General features: G+C 34.6%; 1 protein-coding gene across 1 annotated transcript in view; it reads left to right on the forward strand.

The window, feature by feature from the left end:
• Positions 1-17,582, forward strand: part of NAALADL2 (N-acetylated alpha-linked acidic dipeptidase like 2) — a 665,926-nt gene that overhangs the window by 135,046 nt on the left and 513,298 nt on the right. The window contains exons 2-3 of the mRNA XM_039256707.1: positions 1,871-2,144; positions 13,617-13,736. Of these exons, the coding sequence (XP_039112638.1) occupies positions 1,871-2,144; positions 13,617-13,736 (394 nt within the window). The remainder of the gene's footprint in view (positions 1-1,870; positions 2,145-13,616; positions 13,737-17,582) is intronic.

Here is a 17,582-nt window from a genome sequence, read left to right on the forward strand (position 1 = left end):
CTTTAAATATATACAATTTAATTTGCCAATTATACAAAAAGCCTCTCCTGCCAAGCACACACACACACAGAGAACAGAAGGCAGACCCATCTTATTCAGAATAAAAAGTGAAATTCTTTCAATCAACTCTTTTACAAAATTTACATGGCATTGATAATTGGTCAAATTGCATATTAAGAAAAAAATAGAAATAACCTTAGAAAACAATTGGGAAATTATTCATTATTGCATCTTCTTGTATAGACCATCTTTTAACTATGTCAGCAGACTTTTAGGTCTCCAGTAATAACATGTTACTATATGTCATATACAGTATTACATATTACTATATATTACTTTTCTATGTTATATGTATTTTTTTCCTGATGTGTATATTTTTTTATTCCTTTTCCTGATGTCTTTCATTTGGGAGTTATTGAATAAATAGAGTCCTAAAAGAATCAAATACATGTGAGAAAAATAATGTATAGGGAAAAATATAAACACTATCTGTTTAAGAACTACCCATTTAGGTAATGTTTTGGATAGCAATTAAATTCTTAGAAGAAGATATATTTTTGTCCAAAAGTGAACCAGTCCCTTTACATCCCAGTCCCAAACAAAACTTTATTGTATTGTTATTTTTAAATTTCCCATTTCTGACTTTGTTCTAAATTCTGCTCATGTGTGTGTATATCTGTGTGTGTGCGTGCTTGTGAGTGTGTGTCTATATTTACAGAATTTGGCTTTTAGTATGTCATAAGGAAAAATGGTGCCATTGGATTACAGAAAAGATAAGGAATAAATATATAGACTACAGCAAGTACATGCAAAAATTAATTCCATATGGATTTGATAATCTGTAGTTGGTTTTAGCATGATATAACAATTTTATTGCATATCATTGTGCTCACAGTATTACGTAATTTGTATCAAAAGTGTTTTCTCTTGCTGCGAATGGCCAGCAAACCCTGTGCTAACCTATGAAATATTATCCTTTGCTAAGAAAGAGAGAAGGCCTGGGGTCAATGTTCACAGTAGAAGACCCCATTTGCCTCAAGCTTATTCTCATTTATTGTAGTGTCAGGCCAATCACAAATCTTAACCGGCTTGTTGTGTAAAGATGGAGTACATTTCAGGCATGGGAAAACAAAGGGTGCATGACAGTTTGCCAGAGAATAATCAAATCAGAGATATACAACAAGGGTCTCTGTGTCCTATTGTTTTGCTAAACATTGTATACAATGTATAGATAATGGAGTTTCCCCCTGGGACTGCAGAAATGCCTGGGAAGAGCATTCCCCAGTCAGGGTGGTTACACCCATCTCTCACATTCCAAAAGACCCACACGCCTCCCAAGCTAACTTCAGCCCACCAGAAATCTCCCTGTTACACTTTAGTTAGTCAAGCATTGTGTCTAATCTCATCATCCTCAGTTATAACCCCATCACTCTCCAGATCATTTTAAATAGTAATAGCTATATATTAATCATATCCCTATATGGAGTCATATTCATTGCAATACAAAACTGTCTTCACCAGCATGACACCTCATTTTTAGAACTGAGTTCTAAATGGATTATGTGTTGATGTGCACAGAAAGATCAGAACGAATAAAAGAACTAGTTGGCATTAATCACTCTCTTCCTTGCAATCCCATGGTGCTTTATTAGTTCTTAATTTAAGAACTTAATTCATTCTGCTTTGATTTAGTATAATTTCTCTGCAAGCTCATCATCTTTCCCAAACTGTGGGTTTCTTGTATAGTGTCATGTCCCGTTCATCTTTCATATCCTACATCTAGTAATAGTTGTTCATATATTAAATGGTCATAACTCAAGAGAATATTTTTCCCTTTTTTTTTAGAGTGTGCTTTTTAAATCTCTTTCAGAAATTTGGTACAACTGTATAAAAGTGAAGATGACACAGAAATTTCAAAGAAGATTAAGACTCATTGGACTTCTCTGGGCCTAGAAGATATACAGTTTGTAAATTACTCTGTGCTGCTTAATCTGCCAGGCCCTTCTGCCAGCTCTGTGACTCTGAGCAGCAGTGGCCAATGCTTTCATCCTAATGGCCAGCCTTGCAGCGAAGAAGCCAGAAAACACAGCAACCAAGATCTGCTTTACTCATATGCAGCCTATTCTGCCAAAGGAACTCTCGAGGTAATATGACCATTTGTCTCTGTCATTTATAGTGAAATGGAATTAGAAAACAACAGCTTTCATCTAAATTGGACTAACTGGCAAGACGTAACATAAAAAAAGTAACCATTAAAATGTTCTCAGTGTGGAGGTGCCAGGGAAGGGGAAGGAAGATTTGGATTGCCTGACCTTCTTCTTGTCATATTTTGAAAGTGAAAACATGTTAAAAGAATTTAATTCAAATGTGTTGAATGTGTGACTGAGTCATTCACATTTTGCTTAGTTGGTGTAGGACAAGTTCATTTTATTCTTTGGTTTTTGAAGAGGCAAATGTTAATGGATGGATATGGACAGAAAGAACAGAGGTGAAGGCCGTGGTGTTTGAGATTGTGTACACACAGAAGAAATGAAGAGGAAAATCGACATGATTATTCACAGATTCAAGATGTGAGATACAGTGCTTCTGCTTTCTTGATGGAGAACACAGGAGATAAGGAGCCAGATCTGGATTATTGCTTTACTTTTACTGGTTTAGCCAGTTCTTTGGTGGTGGGTGAGGTGCTTGGCTTCTAGAACCACATAGACTGGTTTCAAATCTCAGTTCCTACAGCCCCCATCGTGAATTACCCAGCTAGGGCCGAGTTTCCTCATCTCTGTAATGGAGATAAAAATAGTTGCACATTTACAAGATTGTTGTTAGCTAATATATGTAAATCTTGGAGGACAGACCTTAGCCCACAGTAAGGACCATATACCAGTTAGATACAATATGTATTTGGTTATATCTCCTTTATATAGGCAAATTGTCTCTGTCCGTGTAAAAATACCATTTTCAAAAGCACACTGTGTTTCTTTTACAAACCTTTAGATTGCCTCATTTAAAACGAATGAAATAATACTGTTTCTGATTATTGTTAATTATTGGCACAGATTTTTAAGAATCTACCTTGTTAACTCTAATTAATATATTAAATATTTAAATCATTTGAAGTTACTTTACAGATACATTCTTTTTTTTTTTTTCTTTTCTTTTCATTTTTTGGGGAAGGTGGAGAGAGTCCATTTACAGGTAGTTCTACATTGTCTGGGATCTGTTATGTCATTCTCTGAATTTTAGGAGAAGGACCGCATATAACCACTACCTTGGAAAGCCTTATTAATTACATGTTAATATAATATTAATTTCTGTGGTATTTCTAGTGTGCGACCCATGTCTTTTTATTTGATTAATATATACTTTTTCTGGTAGGCAATGACGGAAGTTTACCTGTGTGTTAATGAAAAGAAAAGGAGGCCGGCCAGCGCTCTTCTGCTGGTTCAGAAGCTCTGGCCTCACGTCAAGATTCTTAAGTTACCCCACATATTTTCTTTCAGGCTTTCAAATCGTTATTACCCCTCACATCTCCAGCTCCCTCTTTATTCCAGTTGATTCATCTCCTCACCTTAAAAAAAAAAAAAATTACAAAAAGTGTCCAAAACACAGAACAAGACAAACCCCATAGGCTTGTGTGGGTTCTTGGAATCACCCTCATCAATTTGCTTTTCGATTTATTATTCCTTAACTTAGGTGATATGGAAAAGCCATGAAATTACAATTTGCGTACCTGTTTCCTCAGCATGGGCCTGTAGTGATCCACTGGGCCCATTGAGTTAGTTTTTTATGTTCCCATGTAGCCACACCTCTGAGAGTTCTACACATTTATCTTATCAGTTTAAATGTTTAAATTTTCCTGTTTCATATTAAAGAAACCAAGGTCTACTATAGAATTGTGGAACTGCTTAAATGTCCATAAAGGCATACATCATTTTGGGACCATCTACCATTATAAATGCTAAAAAAATACCATTTTTCAAAAAAGAAATATTGAGAAAGTTTTAAAGAAGCTATTAAAAGGGAAAAATAAACTTTGCTATCATGTAGACATTTGCAGTAAGGCCTAAATGAAAGGGAGTAGTGTTAGAGGAACTGAAATGCAATTATGGATAAAACAAACACCTTGTATTTGAAGAAATTAACCATGAGAATTAAATGAAGACACCGATGATAACTATTTTTAGAATTATATTAATAATTCAAATCTATTATGCTAAGTGCATAATAATTTAAATATTTATATCAATAAATCTATTGATGTTGATTTTTTAAAACCCCAACTATATTAGCATTATGATTTTCAAATGCAAAGCAGTTCCTAGGTGACTATTTTATATGCATATAGAGTATTTGCATATATTTTATATACATGTTTTAGACAAGTATATTATTGAAACTCACATATTCTAATTAATAGGATGTGGGTGATTTTCTGTATCTCTTCAGACCATTCCCTAATTAAAATCAAGCTTGAGAGGTTGCTGCTGATGATTCAGGCATACCTACTTTGTGATTTTGAGTACACTGGGTTTGCATGAATTTCTATCAGGCTGAGCCGTTAACAACTTCTTAAATTATTCTCGTCTGAGTGCCAGCAAAGCTCCCTGCTACTTTTGTTTTTGACAAGGTTATTTGTAGAAGAGGAGTGCCCCTTTTGTTTGAAGTGCTGTCATGTCCATTCATCATATGACCATTTTGTATAAGCTTCCAATTTTTGCTTTCTGGTAACAGTCTAAACAGCATTTGTGATATCTGAGATCTACTTAGAAAACCTACTTAGTGCCAGCATGATGGATGGTGTACTTTGCAACTTCTTTGTAATTCATTGTGCACTAGAAAGGTGACATTGTTTACCCCATCATAATGACAGGTGGGTCAGTAAAGGGGTCCTAAGGAGAGTTGTCCTGTCAGATGCAAAATACATATTAAAATGGATACATAAATAATTTAGCATGAGTGAGGTTAGCTTCAGGGAATAAACAGTGATTTATATTTTTATTAAAAGATAAATATCAACTATAATATCATCATACTGTTAAAGACATTGGTAGTGAATGCTGATAATGTCTAGTCAGTTTTATAAATAGAATATATGGCTTTATGCAATCCCTGTGCAATTATTTCTTTTGTCCTTTGTGAAATCCACATAGCTGCAGAAAAGCAAAGGAAACAATTAATATTTAATATAGGTTGGTAAGATTGGAGTCTACCGTGTTTATATTTTTGAACAGAGGATCTGTTTTCATTGTAATACAGTTTATGGATTTGGAAATTTTCTTTGTGTTAAGTATTATTTTGTGTTTGGAAGTAAAAACAAAGAATGCAATTTTATGGAGAAACTTATTTTCAACAACTCATTAACTGTGCATAAGATAGATTGTCATCAACACATTTATCACTACCCCATTCCTCAGAGAGCCCAGAGTAGCACCCTTCCTTACTAGCTGCACAACTGTGGGTTGGTTACTTTAGTTCTCTAAGCCTCAGTGTTCTCATCTGTATAAGGGGAACGGTATAGTGCCTCCATTGGCCGTGGCGGGGAATATATGATATAAACCAGGTAGGGCATATTGAGTGCACTTAGAACAACTCTGTAGCTTTTAGCTATTATTATTACATGGTGTAAAATAAAAACATTTAAATGGCAGAAATTAAAGTATGATAACTATATATCATAATTTGAAACTTTTATCATATTCTCTGAATGTAATCTTCCAGTCTTCTGTTTAATATAACAAGTATTAATTATTAGGGAGGAAATGCCTTGTTAAATATGAATACATATGTTATCTATACTTAAATGTTTGTTAGAGAGGTTACATCTTCTACCTGGGAAAGATAACCAAAGCCTATTTTATGGAATAAAAGTTTTGAAACAAAGATAGCTGAATTCAGTTAAGTGGTTAAAATACAGTGAACATTTTTCCCTTTTCATTAACACAAACGTGGCATTTTTAGTGAGAATGTCTTTGACTACAAAGTTCTTATTTGACTAAAGTTATTTCTAAAGTCTCTGAATAGGGGTCGCCTGGGTGGCTCAGTCAGTCACACATCCAACTTTGGTTCAGGTCATGATCTCACAGTTTCTGGGTTTGAGCCCCGCGTCGGGCTCTGTGCTGACAGCTAGCTCAGAGCCTGTAACCTGTTTCAGATTCTGTGTCTCCTTCTCTCTCTGACCCTCCCCTGCTCATGCTGTCTCTCTCTCTCTCTCAGAAATAAATAAAAACATTAAAAAAAATTTAAGGTCTCTGAATAGTCATAATTAAGAGTTATCTGACAGAAAATTCTAGGTTTGCATTTTTATTTTGACATAGTAGAAAGCATACTTCTTACCAAATTAAGTGATAATTTATTAATTAAGTAATAATTAAATGATAACATTCTTAGCAAATTTAATTTATATTTTAATTTCCATAAAATGCTAGCATTTAAATATGTAGCTTACATATAAAATGTATCTCACTTCACTGGGTACTGCAAATTCAGTTTTTTTCAAAACTAGAAAGATCTGTGGAAAAGTTGACCCTTAGGTTTATGTATTATTTCAATATGCTAATCTAATTGATTTAAAAAGTTTTTTAATGTTTATTTTTGAGAGAGAGAGAGAGAGAATAAGAGAGCAAGAGTGGGAGAAGGGCAGAGAGAGACAGAGACCGAATTCAAAGCAGGCTCCAGGCACTGAACTGTCAGCACAGAGCTAGACATGGGGCTCAAACCCAAGAACTGTGAGATCATGTACTGAGCCGAAGTTGGACGCTTAACTGACTGAGCCACCCAGGTTCCCCTATCTAATTCATTTTAAAAGAAGCAGAATCTGCCCTATTACTTTCATGGCCTCTAGGAAGAATTCTCTTGAATGAGTTTGCAACTCCTTCAATATCCTTACCTTAATAAGTTGAGTATCATTTATTAAATAAAGTACCCTGTGATTATTAATTTGTTTTTTCTTATATTTTAATTTGATAGTGAAAGATTAGGTGACTAATAGAGCATTTAGCCATCTGGGTCTCACTCATAACAGGAAACATTCAACATTCAGCAAATACATACTGAGTACCTCTTAGGTACAAGTCACAGGGGACAAAGTGATAAATAAGAAAGCTCTAGACACTGTCCATATGGAGCTGGCAGTCTAATAGGAGAAACTGTCAGATAGGTAATTACAGACTCTGTGGCTCAATATTGCTATGAGGCTGTGAGCACTAGCAAGACATTTAAATATTCTAAACTCCAGTTTCCTCATCTATAAAGTGGGCAGAAACACTTCCCAAATATGAATGTTCTGAAGATAGACTGAACACCATTTATACAATCTCTGTATCAAAATGTCTAGCGCCGAGGACATAAATGGTTAAATATTGATTTTCTTTCTTCCCCCTGTATCGTGTCATAACAGTCATGTCCACATCAATCTTTCTCCCAACGCTCCTTTCCTTTCTGTCTCTCTCAAAAGCACTATGTTCAATTTCCAACTTTTAAAAAAATGTTTATCTATTTTTGAGAGAGAGGGGTGAGGGGAAGAGCAAGAGAAGGAATCACAGAATCTGAAGCGGGCTCCAGGCTCTAAGCTGTCAGCATCAAGCCCAATGTGGGGCTTGAACCCACAAACCGTGAGATTGTGACCTGTGCCAAAGTTCGAAGCTTAACCAACTAAGCCACCCAGGTGCCCCAATTTCCAACTTTCTTTTTTTTTTTAAGACTTTTTCAAAATGTTTATTCATTTTTGAGAGATGGAGAGAGACAAAGCATGAGTGGGGGAGGGGCAGAGAGACAGAGGGAGACACAGAATCCGAAGTAGGCTCCAGGATCTGAGCTATCAGCAAAGAGCCTGATGTGGGGCTTGAACTCACAGACGACGAGATCATGACCTGAGCTGAAGTCAAATGCTTAACTGACTGAGCCATCCAAGTGCCCCTTAATTTCCAACTTTCTAATAGCAGGGGTTTCCTGTGAACTCCTTACCTTCCTTCATCTCTCTCTTGCTATTATACACCTCTTATCTTACTCTGCTTCTTAACCCTACTTTGCCAAGGCCTAGAGCTCAAGCTTCAACCCATACTTCTAATGCATACCCATTTCCATTTTCAACCACCTAGGAAAGCCCTGAGCTATATATTGCTCTACCACTTAAAAGGCCAAGTACAAGTGCCCCAGTGGTGGCTGGAATGGTTCAAGTCAGGTTCTTCCTGCTAGTAGAAGTCAATTCTGTGCACTTTTCCTAATTCTGGTCTAATATTTAAACCAAAAAAATGTTTAAATGCTACATATCAGGCTCCTCATCCCCATACCAATCCCACCATCCTCCTCACCCACCCCTGATGAGATCCCTTTTATAAGCATACAACTTCCCTGCACTCAGTACTCAGCAAGAAACTGTTTTGCCAGTTACAGCATGGCCACATTTGGACAGGGTACACAGAGCCAAGAACAATGCCATTGGGTAAACAGTGCACTCATCTTCCACTTCAAACCCCTTACACATTCCATCCAGAGCTACAGAGAATACTCAAAAGTCAATAACAATATTGTAAGGGGTAGAGAACTTCCTACTGATTTCTATTTGAAAGAGGAAGTTCCTTAGTCAGATAAAGTTTACCTTTCACATAGAGCTGATGGAAGATTGAGAGGTAAATTATTTCCAAGAAATTTCCTCAAATTATGTCAGATGTAAACCGTTCTGGGGTAATTGTTGCAAAATACCAACTGAGCTTCTGTCCACTTTCTCAAGCAACTGACACTGGTCCATCAGCTTCCTTCATTCATAAATTTTCTGAAATTCCATCCTTAGCTGATCCGTACCCCAAGAAGAAAATCCTAACAGAATAGTGCTTCACTTTGGTTAAATTTCTGTATTACAATAGTTTTCATTTAATTTTCTTATCCTTTAGATGGGTGTACATCATATGTGAGATTATAAAACATTTTGCAAATTTTTAAAATAATTACTGTATATCAAAACAACTAACTACTCTGGTTTTTCTGTTATTTCCACCATAAAAATGTGGCAATCCTGTCAAAAAGCCTTACATTCAGTATATCATTGTAGCAGATAATTTTTTCAGCAAGTTAAATATTACATGTAAAAAAGGTGATAAAATTGACAAGACACCTCTTCATCTGATCTTTCCCACCAAAGACCACAAAATGGTGTGTGTGTCTCAAGCTTAGTGCTGGATTCAGTTGGGAATGTACTAGTACAGCACATGAGCTCATATCCCTCTGATTGGTTAGGAGTGCATTTTAACTGATTACTACTTGTGTTCTAGTTATTAAAGATTTTAAATAACTAAATATTATTTAAATGATTAATCATTATGTAACATTAATCATTATTTAACATTAAAATATTAAATATTTTATTTAGTTTCCTACTTATGCCAACCCCTAATTGATATTGATCAGCTAGAAGACCATCTTGCAGAGTTTGAGAAGATGATGTCTGATTAGTGATGTCTGCCACAGGAGGGGAGGAAGCAGTATTGCATTTCGTGCTTCAGTACAGTGTGGTTTTCATAAAGATGTCCATGATGGAAATATCATAAAGATGGAAAGGATGGTTCATGATGGAAAGCTATTGAGTGAACTTGAAAAGGAAGTTTTAATAAAATTCTAGGAATCTCTGAATTCTGAAGTCTTCATAAATATTAACATAATAAGCCCTTTTAGAAAAGACAGAGGTAAACATGGAGGGACATTTTGATTTTACAAGGATGTAATAGATATAAGCACTAATTTGAAGAGGATTCAAAGCTAGATTATATAATAGTAAATTTCTGAAGTAAAACTTGTATTTAGGTGAATAATGCTTCTGATGTTATGGTACTTTGTCAGTATAAGAACTGCTTGGGTTTACCATTTCTGACTCTGAGTAGAAAATTACTGTTTTAGTCAAAGCAGCAATGCTTTTCAAACATTCTGTACATTCAGAATCTATTAGAAAAGAACTGAGAGGATCCGGAGTGATTGATTTGGTTGAAAATGTCAAGTCTGAAAAGTTTCAAAGCATACATCATTTCATAAGCATGAATAATTTTTGCTACCTCAAGTTAGAAGAGAAACATGGCACTGGATTGTTCCTTAGTGTGGAGCCCCAGCCATCTGCAGGCGGATGGCCCAAGATATTCTTCTCTGATCTAATTAATTTCCATGATTCTTCTGTTTATTTTACTTAGCTGACTACAAGACATAGCAATTCTATTCATTGCTCTTAGTTATTCCCTTCTGTTGCTTCTGCTCAGGATATTTTCTCCTTTTTTTTTTTTTTTTTTTGCCTAGAACCATAAAACCACAAATGTAATAGAGTATCACTTTTTAATGTTTTGATTTTTTGCTATTGCTAATCGTCTGCTATGATTCCTTCTAATCAAATATTTTACTACAAAATAAAATTGTATTTTAATATTAGTATTTATTATTAAAATGTTCTACTTTTTCTCTTAGCTGCTTCTATGTGACCCACCACTCTCTGTTGTCATTTCAGTACTTTAAATATTTTAATGAAGTATAAAATATTTGTTTTTTGTTTGCTTATTTTAGTTGTTGCTGTTGTTTTAAGTTCTTTGTTCTTATTCAAAAATTAATATATAGACTTTAAATAAAAATTAATGTGTAGACTTTTTTATATCTCTCCCTGGTTAAAAATTTTTAAAAGAAAATGGGAACTAGTTTCATTTTATTCTGCATCTCTCAATTATCCCCTCCTATCTGTCAGGGAGGTCCTCAGTGAAAAAATTGGTGCACACGAATGAATAGTTCAAGAAGTACATAGGTTCCTGTTCATTTGATATTTTCCAAACAAATTAGTCAGATGTAACTAAATCCTTGGTATTTGGATATAAATTAAACATAGTACCCCAACCGTTTGAGTGGATGATTTTCTAGTGTGACAGAATACATTCAATAAGAAAAGGTTCATTGTGGCAACAAGAATGTGTGGAAAGAAATGGCTTGACATTTTATCATATCATTGTATATTGATTTGTGTCTCAGAAAAATTTAATGTGCTTTCTTGCAGCTGTGATTTTTCAGTTTGTTTAAAGGTAAATAGGAAAGTCTTTTAGGAAAGACCTGATTCAGAGGCATCCTTTGAAGGCAATAGATACATTTTTATTATCACCTGTCAAACCATGAGAACATTGGTGTCTATAATTATTGATTTTTAATGCATAAGCCAAAATAAATCAGCTCAAAGTGCATAAGCCAAAATAAATTGGTAAAATGATGCTGTGTTGAGGACTATTTTTGTGAAAAAAGAAAAAAAAACCCTCTTAATGTTAAAATGCTTGACTCTATTGATATGCTATTTAAAGAAAGATCATGAAAGAGCTCTTTAATTAAAATTTCCATTATTGAGACAAGCTATTGTTATTTTCCAATGATGTAAAATCTCTTTTACAGAAGTGGTATTTTTGTAACTGTCACACCTTTCTGGTATGTATACAAACAAAAAGTTCAAAGTCTAGCCTACACCTTCTCAGTCCAGCATAATTTTCCCCCAAACTCTCCTAAGTATGAAAAACATGTTCATTAATATAACCAATTGAGGGATATGCCTGTTTTAATATGGTATCACTAAATCACACATAAATAGTAGGTAGCTTAAAATTTTGAAATGAATAATATGAATTCTCTCATTTTTCCAATGTGATTATTAATATTATGTGATCATTTATTTAATTAGGCCTTTAAAGTCATAAACAAACAGTTATTTATATTGTAATGGTATCAACAAACTCAAAAATTGTATTAACAAGGCATTGATTTAATCAAATTTTAATCAAAACAAAAATATAACCCAAAACCATTCTGACAGAAGTGTTCTTAACAACTAGATTTTTTTAAGAAATCCATTTGAAACTACAGCTTAACTTTTCAGAGTTATTGTATGAACTGTAGCTAACAGTTAGCTAACAGTGTATGGTGGACACCTGGATGAGGGCTGAGAAAGGTGGATGATGGACCCTTCACTGAGGAAAAACAAAATGTATAGATCAATCTAGACACATAGATAGACAGATAGATAGATAGATAGATAGATAAAATATAGATGATAGAGATAAATTATAGACATAGATAGAGATATAGATAAAGATATATATGAGTCCAGTGAGGTCCTCAAGAGAGTCAGGTTCAAAGTAGAGAAGGCACATATACTTGGCCAACAGGGAAATACAGTTCATCAGGTAGGTAGCATTTGAAATGGGCTTTAATGTATGAGTAAAGTTTTGATAGATGCAAATGAATGAAATGGCCAAGGAGATATTCCATGCCAGAAATGTTTCCTCTAACAGATTTGCTGATATCTTGGTGGTATTCACATGTTCTCCTAAACATAGAATTGTTTCTTCGCATGAGTATTCTGTGGAGGCCCTTTGCATAAAACTGGTAAAACTAATTAGTTCCAGTTGAGAAGGGTGGGAATTTAGAGGTCTGGATTCTCCATCTTTATTCTCTCATTGTTTGCCACCTTAATGCCTTAATGTTAACTCCTTGATGCCTCAGTGTATAGATGGTATAGTTTGAAACAGTGCATTTCATATAATTTTATCATTGGAAAGCATAACAATTACTATTTTAATGATAAAAAATACAGAAAGCAAACCTGAAAGGAATCATCTTGGCTTATAAGAATATGTGTTTAATAGACCCTTCGATGTGGTACTTTTCAAGGAGAAGGAAAGGGGCAACTACATCAAAGAATTCCCGTTAGGATCTCCAGAAAGGCATACAGTATTAACATTAATGAAAGGAGACTCTTAAAAATAAGAGATATTGATGCAGAATATGACAACTGTATGGATGGTAGTGGGAAATATGACAGAATGTGTAGTTTGGGATCATGTTCTAAAATCCTTGAGGGCCACCTGAGTGACTCAGTTGATTAAGCACCTCACTTCAGCTCAGGTCATGATCTCACAGTTTGTGGGTTTGAGCTCCACGTTGGGCTCTGTGCTGGCAGCTCAGAGCCTGGAGTCTGCTTCAGATTCTGTGTATCGCTCTCTATCTGCCCCTCCCCTGCTCACTGTCTGTTTCTCTATCTCTCAAAAATAAATAAGCATTAAAAAAATAAAAATAAAATGCTTGAATACTAGATTGGCACATATGGTTGATTGCACAGGCTGTATCTTGCATAACCCAAGGATTTGTCATTCACAACTGAATATGTGCACAGCCTGAACAGTTGTACATGATCGCTTTGTTTAATTTTGAAAAGAATTGAGAGCCTTTACATGGTTTTCAAGTCAAAGAATGGTATAATTGTTCTTGGGCTTTAAGGAAATTAGTCTTGTAGTATTTTGTAATATGATCCAAATTCCAAAAACATAAATATGCAATATACCAAACTTGGTCATCTGTTCAGGGGATGAATTGGGTTTGTAACTTATCTAGAAGGAAGAGGGCAAAGTTCAAATGACTCTAAACCTTTGTGTCAAGTTACCAGAAGAACTATATACCCTGATAGAAGTAGAAAGATCATGTTTGTGGTGATTAGGTCAGAGTAAGAGTGGAAATAGTTCTCCTGTGACTATTACAAATTATTGCGAATGATTTTGTCACTCTAAATGGACAGTTTGCTATACTTCTTCCTACAAGACTTTTCTTTGCCTTTTCTTTTTCAGGCTGAAGTCATTGATGTGAGTTATGGAAAGGCAGATGATTTGAAAAGGATACAAAAAATGAAAAATACAACGAATCAGATTGCGCTCCTGAAATTGGGAAAATTGCCATTACTTTATAAGGTTGGTCAATGACTGTTGCTGGTGCGGTGAATATTTTATTTTGTTTTGTTGGAGTTACATGCCTCTTAGAGTAGAGAGAGAGAGGCAGAGACAAGGAAAGAAGGAGAAAGAGAAGCACACCGAGTCAGAGAGCATCACAGGAAGTTGACTTCCAAAAATACGATATGTTAAATTAAAATCTTTAAGAAAAATAGTTGATGCCATTATTAAATACTTGAGACAGAAGATACCTGAAGCCAGGCATTGATGAGTTTGTGGGACCTTGATGAAACTGGCATACTCTACATAATAATACCGACATAGAATGCTAAAATTGAGAGCCAGAGTGTCCTCTCCTTAGGACATATGTGAAACTTCTATTATCAAAACTGACTAATTACTATGTGCTTTGTGTTAGACAAGTATCTAGCAGATTTATACTCCTTAGTGATTGATTTTGTCAACTGTATAACTTCTCAGCTACTGACTGTGCTCAAGAATTTAATTAAGATATAATATGCTAAGGAGAAATAGAATTTTGATTTATTTTATTTAAATAGAAGTTTATTAACACTTATCCACTAGATGCATTTACATAATTAAAGCAGCTCTATCTAAGTATCTCATAATGAACACCATGAAAGACAGCCTCTACTGCTCATTCTTAACTTCATTTTCTTTTTCTATTAAAAAAGAATGGTCAGTGTAATTGTGGCACAGGCTCTCTCTGGTTCTGAAGATATATTGGGTTTCTCTTCATCAAACACTTAAAGATTTTTGCTTCTTAGATCTAAAAAAAGTTTCTAGAAATCTGTTTGTATACTCTATAAGGAGACAAGAGACCAAGTGTGCCTCTTTTTCATTACCTTCCATGGATGCCCTTATACTTAAATCAATGCCTGATAGTAGATAATTGGCCAGATTTTAAGGTAGTCTTGAAAATGCATTGTTTGATATATATGATATGTGTGTAATGATGTGATATTAGTTTTTAGCAGTGTAAGTTGTCAATATGTATTAAATGACTTAATCATATTTTGATCCAGTGATTCTGATTTAATCAATATATTATAAAGGGAGAAAAATAGATGATAAAGATCGTCAATGATGTGACAGATTTTAGAAATGATACATATATCCAGTTTAATATTGAAAATGATGCTACATTTGTATAGCTGAATACTGTATAATTACAAGGTATAGAAGAATATTCAACAACATGTGAGCATCCTCTTAAGTCAAACAAGTTGTAAAGAGGCCATTTATAATAATAATTAATAATAATAATGATTGTATTATTGTTACATCTAAAGATAATATGTTAGTAATATGGGGTAAATACTTTTCTAAGTGTTTCCTTTTTTAAATTTTCACAATAATCATGTTGTTGAGGTAGGAACCATAATTATCTTCAGTTTACAGGAGAGGTAACTGAGGGAAGAAAAGAAAAAGCAACAGTTAGTTAGATGAAAAAATAAGGATTTACACCCATGCAGTTTCATGTCACATCCTGAATCTTTAATGTGCAATCTTTATGTGTATTGTTAGAGTAGATATATAGATGAGCGGGTGTTTCAACATGACCTACCAACACCAGTGTGTTAAAGGGAAACATTAAAAACATGTTAGACTATTGTTTAATGTCTTATATGTGGGGCATAAAAGGTTTGGAGGATGATGGGGTAAGAATATTTTATGAATAGAAATTTTGGAGAAATTGAAGTTCCATTGCAAGCCTAGTGATGAAGGCTTCAATGGGGAACATGGTAGACTGGTGGCTGACTCACCTGAGAAACCTGTAAGTGAGAGATGAGTTTGAAGCTCAGCATCTAATAAATGAGCAGGAAAGGGATGTCTGTGTTTTGATTGGCCTGTGTCTGCAGAACAGAAAAATATATGTTTATATATTTATGTAATATTAATATCTATATCTATATATGCACACACACATACATATTTTCCTGGGGCCTAGAAACAGTGTCTATAATTGGCTCTTTTAAAAGAAATGAAAGTAGCTACCTGTGTAGTCCATCTGGTCTAGAGAATGCACTGATATTTATAGTGACTCTTGAAAACATAGAGTAGAGCAGTAGAGAGGTAACACAAATTCATAGTGACCTAAAAACTACCCAATAAGCAAAACTGATTTAAACTGGTATATTTTCTAATGAAACAGAAGAGTATAAGGAATTACATATTTTTGTTAAGCTACTTGAGTTGAGGCCTAGTCAAATCTGAAGCTCTCTGGTCTGGACTAGACTAGTGAGAGTGGATTACCTTCTCCTGGCCAAGAAATGTTTTGCCTACTCACACCCTCCAACCCCCTTGTTCTGATGCACCTTCCTTTGCCCCAAAAAAGCTCACCACTATCCAGTGTTATTTACTCCAACCTCTAGGGACCAATTATAAACTGAGTCAGTGGAATTGTGGATGATTTCTACTTCTTTATATTTTCCCATTGTTAGTAATATGGGCTAGATATTTTCTAAGCCTTTATTATGTACTATATCACATTAATCTTCATAATAAGCATATTATTAAAGTAGGGACTATTATTATCTTCAGTTTATAGATAAGTATAATTAGTCCATGAAAAAAGAAATAATACACTCCTTCAACAACAGACCTGAACTGGTGGAGGGCAAGATGAAATTTTAAATCAAGGGTGGAGTTTTGATCATGATGTGAGACTATGTATTCTAATTATTTAAGACAAGGCTCTCAAACTGATTACAGGACTTTTTAAGTTACCAATAATCAGAAGAAGTCTTCATCTAGGAGCCGGGGGTCTTGTCTAGGTACATTTTGAGTTAACAAGTGGAAACAGAATAGCATTGCCTCTGGTATATAAATCCTGCTTGTTCAATCTACCAGTGATCTATATGACCAAAATGCTGTTTGTGGTAGGGGCCAATTATATAAATTGAATTGGTGAAATTATGGATGATTTCTACTTCTTCCATATTTTCCTGAATTTCTAAATATTCTATAGTGATTGTGTATATATTATGTATGCAAAACAAACAAAAAAAGCCTTTAAAAATTCAAGTTAGATAAGGCATTTGAAAACTTTCCTAAGTGTTTATAGCCAAATATTCAAAATCTTTACCAATAGATTATGAGTAAAAACAAAGCAAGGTTTCTTTGTATTTGACTTCTCCAGAGAATATTTTATTATGAAACCATTTGGCCATATCTACAAAGTAGTGAATTAGTAGTTAATCTAGAATAGGACACAATTATTAAGAACCTGGTATATTTCCCCTGATCATTTTCCTTACAGGCCCATGAGTAGATTTAAATTTTTTTTTTTTAATGTTTAATTGTTTTTGGAAGAGAGAAACAGACAGAGTGTGAGCAGGGGAGGGGCAGAGAGAGAGAGAGGGAGACACAGAAAACAAAGCAGGCTCCAGGCTCTGAGCTGTCAGCACAGAGCCTGACGCGAGGCTTGAACCCACGAACTGTCAGATCATGGCCAAAGTTAGAGGCTTAACCAACTGAGCCACCCTTTGCCCCTCATGAGTAGCTTTAACAAGAGATCTATGCAGAATCCTCCTCCAGACAGAGCCTTACCACGAATTTAGCATTATCTTTTAGGCAGAAGACAGGGTATCCTTTCTTTAACTTTTTAAATTCTACTCTAGCCATCTCTGTTTTCTGTGGATTATCCAAGATATCTGAAGGAATCATTGATTGTTATTAATCATCTATTAATATACATTCACATAGTAAAGCAAAAGGAAGCATTGATTTAAAAAGTTGTGCAGCATGGTAACAGCTGAGCTTGCTTAACTGGCCCATCAAATAATTTCTGGGACTGAAAGTGAAAAACAAGGTAATATAGTAATACACCTGGGTTGAAAAAAG

The sequence above is a fragment of the Hyaena hyaena genome, unplaced genomic scaffold, assembly GCF_003009895.1.
Source record: "Hyaena hyaena isolate Hyena2069 unplaced genomic scaffold, ASM300989v1 scaffold_586, whole genome shotgun sequence".
Classification (NCBI taxonomy): domain Eukaryota; kingdom Metazoa; phylum Chordata; class Mammalia; order Carnivora; family Hyaenidae; genus Hyaena; species Hyaena hyaena.